This window comes from Etheostoma spectabile, chromosome 18 (assembly GCF_008692095.1).
Source record: "Etheostoma spectabile isolate EspeVRDwgs_2016 chromosome 18, UIUC_Espe_1.0, whole genome shotgun sequence".
NCBI classification, from domain to species: Eukaryota; Metazoa; Chordata; class Actinopteri; order Perciformes; family Percidae; genus Etheostoma; species Etheostoma spectabile.
Window position 1 is genome coordinate 9,484,785 of NC_045750.1, and position 8,877 is coordinate 9,493,661.

The 8,877-nt window shown below is 40.0% G+C and overlaps 2 protein-coding genes and 1 long non-coding RNA gene across 7 annotated transcripts in view; 2 read left to right on the plus strand and 1 right to left on the minus strand.

Moving 5' to 3' along the window:
• The window catches only part of LOC116706005 (reticulon-4-interacting protein 1 homolog, mitochondrial), an 8,836-nt gene extending 4,598 nt beyond the window's left edge, over positions 1-4,238 (plus strand). Inside the window, exons 8-10 of one of the 2 annotated variants that reach the window (XR_004336117.1) lie at positions 2,151-2,246; positions 2,713-2,890; positions 3,314-3,434. Coding sequence is in view for 1 of the 2 variants with exons in the window: in XM_032542515.1 (XP_032398406.1) it covers positions 2,151-2,246; positions 3,314-3,517 (300 nt within the window). In the remaining variant the exon portion in view is untranslated. Of the gene's footprint in view, positions 1-2,150; positions 2,247-2,712; positions 2,891-3,313 lie in introns of both variants that reach the window. The other variant, XM_032542515.1, reaches the window with a different exon arrangement.
• On the plus strand, positions 519-2,144 carry LOC116706006 (uncharacterized). Its single transcript, XR_004336118.1, has 3 exons — positions 519-1,551; positions 1,654-1,655; positions 1,700-2,144. It is a non-coding gene; the product is annotated as an uncharacterized LOC116706006 (long non-coding RNA).
• The window catches only part of LOC116706003 (beta/gamma crystallin domain-containing protein 1), a 26,257-nt gene continuing 21,542 nt past the window's right edge, over positions 4,163-8,877 (minus strand). For 2 of the 4 annotated variants that reach the window (XM_032542514.1, XM_032542511.1), the window contains exons 17-22: positions 8,707-8,839; positions 8,354-8,493; positions 6,845-6,968; positions 6,126-6,284; positions 5,547-5,709; positions 4,163-4,792 (exon numbers count right to left, since the gene is read on the minus strand). In XM_032542514.1, coding sequence (XP_032398405.1) covers positions 4,704-4,792; positions 5,547-5,709; positions 6,126-6,284; positions 6,845-6,968; positions 8,354-8,493; positions 8,707-8,839 — 808 coding nt within the window. In that variant the 3' untranslated portion in view covers positions 4,163-4,703. The remainder of the gene's footprint in view (positions 4,793-5,546; positions 5,710-6,125; positions 6,285-6,844; positions 6,969-8,353; positions 8,494-8,706; positions 8,840-8,877) is intronic. The other 2 variants (XM_032542513.1, XM_032542512.1) reach the window with 1 other exon arrangement.

The following is an 8,877-nucleotide window of genomic DNA, read 5'->3' on the forward strand; positions in this document are numbered from 1 at the left end:
AGCATATGCTGCTACTGCAGCTGTTGACATTGGAGAAGAAGCCACTGACTGCAACAATAAAACATTGGTAATGACCAAATTGTTATTATAAACATTGGCATTGACCCAGAATTTCTAAATCGGTGCATCCCTGCATTTAGTTGATCATATGAATTGATGTTCAGTTGAACTTGGGATGGAAAACCACGTTATAATTTGACTTAGCTCAATAGCATATCCTCTCTTTGCAAATGTTAATGCGTGATCTGTAGAAATAAACCCGACAGTGTGTTATAAATTTGACTGTGTGCAGGTGAAGAGAGAGTTTGAGCATTAAGAGTTTGACTCCCTGCGTGGGTGTAACCCTTGTGTTATCTCATGTAGGTCATGTCCCTTTAGCTGCTTTATTAGTAGAGTGTCATGTGTATTGAGGGCTATGGATGAATAGGAGAGGACAGGGTGGAGCTTCTCAAGGGACTGAATCAAGTTGTCCTGGCCATTGGAGACAGCACAGCTAGCAGCGTTGGAGTCGTGTGCGTGTGTGTGCGTGTGTGCATTTGCATGCGTGCTGCTGAACCAGCAGTATTTGGTATTTGTGCAGATAGTAGCCGACTATCTCTGCCCCTCAAATACCAGTGTTTGTGTGTTTCTTGCCAAGCCTCCGGGCCCCTTTGTCCACAGTCCCAGCCAGCTGGTCAGTTTGGCGGGGTCAGCCGTCGCAGTCACACCCTCACTGACAGCACGTCCTTTTCATCTGGGAGATCACAGCACAACTGAGCCCTCTTGTGTTCAACTTCTTGTCAGCACTGACTGATCAGGAAGAATCTGCTATGTTCAAGCAAGCAAGGATAGATAGGCTAATGTCATGTCACATAATATTATATTAGGATAAAAAATTAAGAGTCTAATTTCAAGGTTAGTACATGAGGGTTTCTTTCTGTCCTCGTTTTTTAGATATTTGCTGCACCTTTAATTGGGATTGTGTCAGCAATTTTGTAATGATCAGTATTTCTTACATGTAATCCACACTGTTACTTTTCACTCTTAGCCAGCAAATTACTTCCAAAATGTAATACATTATAGATTACTAGTTACTGTCATTTGATAGTAATTAGTTATATTACAAGATTACTGTCTTAGAATTGTAATGCGTTACACTACTTTTGCATTACTTTTTAGTTACTTTCACCAAAATAACAACGGAAGTTTGACTTGGCTGGTAGCTTGTGAATTTCACCCCTGGATCAATAAAGTCCACTTTAATATGCTAGATCATATATTATCCATAATATTTAGTATAATTTAATATAAATATGTAAATTAATTAAAGCTATAAAAATAGAGCAGTATAACGTACAAAAGGCAAGTAGGAGAAAATTTAAAATACTCAAATATCAAGTACCTTACAGTTGTATTAAAGTATGGCATAGTTACATTCCACTGTTGATAAAATGCAATGGTATTTACTTGTAGCAAGCCTAAACATTAATTTCTGACATATTTCTATCTGTCAGCAGCTGGGACACACTGCTGTCCGTGGTGACGTACCGTCACCTGTTGGACACAGATGTTGTCCGTACCGTCTCTGGTTCTGGCTCTGACCACGGGAACAGAGACGGGACAGCTTGCTCTAACACATTGTAATAACTCCTGAAAAAAATATCCATCTTGCAGATGTATCTGTCTCTGCCTTCATCTCAACCATCAAATACAACAACAGGAAATAATACTCACAGCTTTTTTTTCCTGGAAGAAAATGTTTTGCGGCGTTGATGAATTCTTAAAAAAACAAAACACCACTAAATGTTCTGTTAAAATGCGCTGTAACTCGCATTACTGAGATTGTAACAGGTATAATATTACCAAAATTGAATTAGTAATGTGTTACTCCCAACGCTGCTCTTAGTATGCCGTTGTTACACAAGTCACTGTGGTGATGACGGAGTGCCTCAAGCAAACATTATGAATGCCCTGGCTTTTGTTATGTCTTGGGTGGTTTTTGGAACTAAAAATATTCAGTAGTAAGCTCATGGTATTTTTAGCACTACAGTTTAAACTCTTATTTAAAAAAAATTGTTAACCCAGTTAATCACTCTGTGGTGTTTTTATAACCTGGGGAGTGCATACCTGTCTGACTTGTAATTGTTGTCTTTTCTCTGTTTGCCTTTTAGAACATGATATCAAGTGGAGTCTTCTATAGGTGGGGATTTTATGCGCCAGATGGGCCTGCCCTGGACGAGGTCAGCAAGCTGGTGGACGCAGGGAAGGTACTGTGCCGCCTTCATTACTAATATTATACAAGCTGGCATACTTGTCATTCAGAACCACGCATACTGACAGAATGCGGAGATGAAAATCCTCTCATTTGCACACCAATCACCTGATCAGTCCGACAGTGAAATTCATGCAGGGATAGAGATCATACACATTAAATATGAACATACCAGGGATTCCTGTATTGAATGCTCCCCTGGGCTTTAAGGAGTGAGCATTGCATTCCCGCTGTGCACAGTTGGCTTCTGGGCAATTGACTCAGGCGCCACGAGACGGTGAATGGATTTATTAACAGTGCTGAGCAGCCATTCGCAAAAGCGTGTGGGACCTCTGTCCTTTTGTCCCGGGGCTTACAGAGAGCAGCACACTCAGACCAATGGCGAGAAGCTACAGATATGCACAGCCCCCCCCCGCACAAAACACATGCGCGCTCTCTCTCTGTGCATGTCCTTTTCTCAGTCACAAGTGTGGATGGTTTCCAGTGTGACGCCACTGCACTCCCCATTCATTGTTAACTAGAAGAGATGCTGACCAGAATAACAAGCCCTCTGGCTGCTTGTGTTGTGGGACTAGCACAGGATTGTCCAGCCTCATCACATTCTGAACCCCTCCCTCACTCACAGCCATGAAAGCAGATGTGATGTAGCATCAGCTTGTCTAAATTGAGTAAATATAATTACTATATTTTCCTAGTGGTGTGCATTTAGGGAAACCTGTCTGTTCAGCTTAGATCTGGCTCCAGTAGTATTGGAGATAGAGAATGTATTCATTTTGTCTTTTTAGAGCACTTAATGTGTGGAGTTTATCCAATCAGCACATTAGAAAGCATATGAAAATATACGTTATTGACTTAATCGTCAAACTGTCAACACTAATTCTGCTGTCTAATAAAGCAGTCCACCCATCCATTTCCCCAAGCCATTAAAACGAAAGCCAAATACTATTTATCCCATGTCTGATAAGCTAAATGTTTAAATCTGATCGCTTAATTGTTTCCTGACTTACTTCCTGAGTGATTTTAAGCTCATATTCATGATATTTTTTTGCTGGTTCATTGCAGATCTTGCCAGTTGTGGAGGCCCAGTTTCCATTTACCCAGGTGCCCCAGGCTTTTCAGAAGTTGGAGCAGGGCCACGCCAGAGGGAAGACTGTAGTCAGGGTAGCTGAAGAGGATGAGAGACAGGCAGAAGAGCTGGTGCAAAACACTCGCGCAGAGACTGCAGAGTCCGAGCTGGAAGTTCAAGAAACGGCCAAACAAAACTAGACAGTAAGCAAAATCCCAAGAGAATTTAGCTTCGGGATTCTTCTCACCTTTACAAGGCTACTCCTGACAGCAGCAGACTGTATTATTGTAGAGGTGCAGCAGGCTACAAGCGTGACCTGAGCTTGTAATGAGAGCGGGCCAAAGGCTGTTGCTCTTGGTAAAACTTACACCTTCCTGTACTGTCTTAAAGTCTTCACAAGGTGTTTAAGTTATGCTGCCTTCCTGTATTGTTGAAGTTACTATAATTAACAGTCTTGAACTAATAAAAACCATTCAGGTCAGCATCCAGCTGGTACAACCAGGCCTTTTGGTATATTTTGGTATAGATAACTGCAATGTATCAATATCACATAATAAAAAAATGTCTGTTACAAACATAGTTAGCAAGAAATAGATGGGTTTATCCTCCAGTACCAGATGAGGCCGAAGCAGCTCAATAATACATTTGCTTTTTTTTTTTGCATTTGCATTTGTCCTTGTCAAGGTTATTTGACAACTACCCACGTCATGTTGCATCTCACATTACAGTTTGTGAGTGGGCAATTTGGGCAAAAACAAGTAAAGAAGTCTGTAGCATTTTGCCTTTTAGTACATTGTTGTAAACCAAGTGCAACTTAATGTGCTGTACAATGTATTAAAAAAATGTATTGACAAAAATACTTTTATTACCATTCTGAAAACAAGTATGCTGGATAATTTTGATCAAACAAAGAAAAAGACATTTCAAGAGAAACTTTTTTTTTGTTTCCTCATGTCGCAATGTAGCATGCAGCTGAAAAATGAGGCTATATATAATGTGTGTGTATATATACGTGTATATGTGTGTATACATATATATATGACGTTGCATAAAAAGTGTTAACACTGTTTAAGTTAATTAACATCAAGAAACAGATTTATCCAATGAAAAGGCAAAAAATAAGACTCAATATATTACTGGTTAATTGTAAAGTATGAAGTTCAGACTCTGCTGTGAGTAGTAATACATTCTTACGGATTTATCCACATCTCTTCATGTTGACCTCCTCATTGGAAATGTTTGTAGTCTTGCAGCAGCAGAGGTTGAACATCTCTAATGACGTACCTCGCCCTTGAGCACTTGTCCGCCAGCTGCATAACAGAGCCTCTGGTAGAGCTGTTCCTCTGATAATAATATTCAGGATCCAGTCCAGCAACTCATATGATTTCATATAATCTCCACATTCCACCTTTGCTGTAGTTTACTTGGATCCCTTGTTTGTAGAATCACTTGGTTTTTGTCATAGTGATGGCCCCCTGAAACAGAAATGTTTTCTCATTAATTCATTCATTTATTATAATTCATGGTATTTAAGTGTTATTCTTTTTGAAGTGGGTGATTCATTTACTGCAACTGGGATAAGTTTGTGTTCCATAATATAATATTAAACTCTATATTACTAAATATAAATGACACTCACTATATATATATATAAATCTATTTATTTGTATAGATACAGTATGTATAAATATATAGAATACTATGCATCTTGGTGCAGTGGACGGTTCTTTGTCACTAACATGATTTAGTCCACAAGGTGTCACTAATCGACAGTGATGCAAACAAAAACCCTGACATTAAAATACCAAGTTTTCAGTTTAAGTAAAACTCCAATAACAGAAAGTTAGATTCAGGGTGACTATTCTTATCAAGACAAAAAAAAAGTATTAACTAATGTACAGAATATAGATCCTAAGTAACATCTGTAGTGTCATGAGGAAAATGAATGCATCTTGTACTTTAAACTTTTTTTTTTTTACCTGAACATGCGTGTATTTAAGTTTGACTAACACGGAAGTATCCTATACCTTTTGAAATACTTCCTTGTCATCATTAAAACATTCGGACATTTGGATCCTCAGTGGTAAACTCATCCCAGAGGGTCTAATAGTAGCAACTATCCAAGTTTTTCTATTTATATCATTTATACTACTGTGTTTTGTAATATTAAGAAGATATTGATTCCTTGAAAAGGTACATGTCAGGAGTCATCACACATGGATGACTCACCTTTGACGTCCAGGACCAGATCAGAGGTGGGGGTGTAGGAGATAAAGCCCTCAGGGGTGATGCTCCACAGGTGGATTTGGTTGTCGGGCTCTGGAGTGAGACCCACGCGGCTTCCTGCTATCGTCACACTACCACTGGGACTCAGGCAGCACTCCTCCAGCAGCTGGAAACACAAGGAGAGGAGTTCAGTACTTTTTTATTTCATTTTTTTAGCATGGATCGGCCAGTGTTAACATTCAAACTAACTGTCTATTATTTAATCGTGGGGTATAGACTTTATACCTATCGACCAGTGTTAAGTATGATATGGGAGGTTTATAAAAAATGTTGAGTATCCTTTGTTTGAACCTCAGCAATAGAAGACTGATTATTTTGTTATTTAAATATTTAGTTTTAATCATTTGTTTGACCAATTCTGATTAGATTCATGAATTTGTGTTGACATGATTAAAATGGTCTACAGACTGCAGCCCTTTTTGTACCTGTTGATAAGAGGGGATTTGACCAAAACTTGCTCATGACTCATTCATAGCATTGTTCCCAGGCTTTTTAGTAGTATAATGATGACAGCAGCAGTACCTTGCAGTGGAGCTGTCCATTCTGGTAGAACCAGATCTGCTCAAATTCATCAGTCTCTTCTGCTTCTTGGATTCGCAGCAGTTTGACATCATCCAAATCGCCGGTCACTGACATCATGAGCCCCGTTTGTCTGTTCCTTAAACGGAAGTGCACTCTCTTCTACTCAGAAAATACACATGACCAAATGCTCAGTGCTACAGCTCAGTGAATAACAAGGTTCATAATTCTTAAAGAGACGCACGTTAACATACAAAATATATTTGTGCCATTTTCTAAACTATGTTTGAGCTTTACAGAATGAAAACCAAGCTTTAATTAAGCTCAATTAATCTCCACACAAACAGACAATATCCAAATTCAAGGTGAGTGATTTTGAAAGTAAGAAATGATGTTCTCCACCATATAATTACATTTTGATTTTAGGTTGTTAAGACTTGCACTGTGTAGATTTCAGTCATATCCATCAATTGACAGCTGCCTTTTTTAATGAATATTGTTTGAACCCGAAATTACATTTTTATTGTTTTTGTTTTTTGGTTTTTCCTCTCAGTCAAGACAACTTAACACAGCTGTTCGAACTGAAAGTAGATCAAGGTAGGTCGGATATACATGTACAAAACATTAAGAAGTGTGAAATATACGTCCACCATTGTGGTGTATAGACTTTCTAATGCATACAAATGAAAGCTCTGTGCCCATTGTGTAGCGCCAGGTTGTACCTGTAAAAGAGGGCGGAGGGATCCAATTTTCTGCCAGGTGCTGAACTTGCGCCAATCAGGCACCTCACTAGGTTTCAGCAAAATCTGAGGACCCCGATAGTTGATTCCCTCATATAATACCCACCTGGTGATACAGAAAGGACAAAAACACAGTCAAGTTTTACATCAGATAAAATGTAGTCTATATACATCCACATCATCGAACAATCCCGCCAGATGCATGTATTTTCCGTTTCCTTCTGCTATCTTTGTGTTGGATGTTAAACTCTCCTTTATGAGGACTACTGTCGACTGCTCCTCAGATCTCTGCAGGGTAAGTCAAGACAGCTAGCTAGACTATCTGGCCAATCTGAGTTTCCTCTTGCACGATTATTTTACAGCGGCTCCGTGCGGAGATTAGCACCGCCCCTGACGATTGGTATTGCTTTAAAAAAAATCCCAACAAACAAGCATGTTTTTCTCCCATCCTAGAAATCTGTGTGGTGTAGCCAGACCCTGCAGTTGTGTTTATGAGACCTCTCTTCCATGCCAAAGGTAATCTTCTAAAATGCATCAACTTCACGACCATCCAATTTCTCTCTGACACTACAAAATGTAGCTTTTAACTCTCAATGGCCCTGTTGTTTGGCTGATTGCCCGTCTCCAGCAGTGGGAATGTGCCACTGGAGAGACAGCTCTGGCTTACTGTGAGCCTTTTATTTCCTCAGCATGGGTTCACACCCATAGTCTGAATCTCGCACATCAGCAGCAGGTTTCCATCATTACTCAATCTGTCAGTACTGACATACAAGCAATTTACTGACGCTGCACTCTGCATCCATTTCATTTGAATCTAGAAAACACCATGTCTGAGCATACAGGCCAAAACTGCAGCCTATACAGTCTTAAACAAAAAATAAGTCCATGAAGCCAGCTTCACTACCTGGATAACAGACCTGGATAACATTAAAAACTGTCCTTGCCAATGTTAAGGTAAATTCTGCCAATTCAAAAGAACAACAAGACACTTGCTTAGACAGATAACCTCAGCGTTGCTACTCTTATTAACTCGGAATCCTTTGAGTTTAAGTACCTTGCTTTATCAGTTGAGAATTATCTCTTTTAACGCTTAACTGTGAGTCATTAGTGGCACAGTACATGGGTGTGGTTTGCCACAAGCAAAGAAATAAGCTTACTTTTTTTTGGCACGTTGACTTGGCAGTTGATTTCTTTCGAATTTTAAAATAGAAATTCAAAAGGGATTAAAAAACAACAGGGATTTATCAGGGAGAATCAATAGGGGCCACTAAAGGTGTTTAAAATGAAGGATATAATTCTATTTCACATGTTCCTAGCAGAAAACATGGCTTTCATAACACACTGGGTTCCCTCCCCAGTAGAAACACAAACACACAGACTGTTATGCATGAACCTGTCAAACTCACACCAAGAGGAGAACTTGGTGACAGCTAGTTGCTGCTTTACATTCCTACGGAGCAAGTTACCACAGAGCAGATGTAATGTACTTACATGCCTCCTTCCACTAGCACAGACTGGACTCTGGTGCAGCCTCCAGCCAGCTGGAGGTTGACTGATCCATCTGTCAGAACAACCCTCTTCCCCCGCAGACCACACCGCTCAAACAGAGTAATCGACGGCAGGGAAAACTCCTGCCAAGCGTGAGGGAAAGAGAGAGAGATGGTGTATTAAGGAATGGGGTGGGTGGAGAGTTGCAGGTCATGCAGGTTGTTATCTTGAAGTTACCATGGAAACGGACTGCACTCAGACTTTTATTCCCCATGCCATTGTTTCCAATTTCAAGGGTCTAATGAGCAAAAATTGTGGTGGACCAACTTCTAAAAGGTAACAGAAAATAAACTTACAAAGCCAACAGTCTGTAGTGACAGGATGGAGCAGCTCGCATTAACACATCCCATTGCTCTCAAGTCTGGGTAGCTCCCCACTTCTAACACATACATCCTTCCAGTGAAGTCCTGACCCTCAAATGCCAGCCAGCTGAAATCACACACACACACACACACACACACACACAC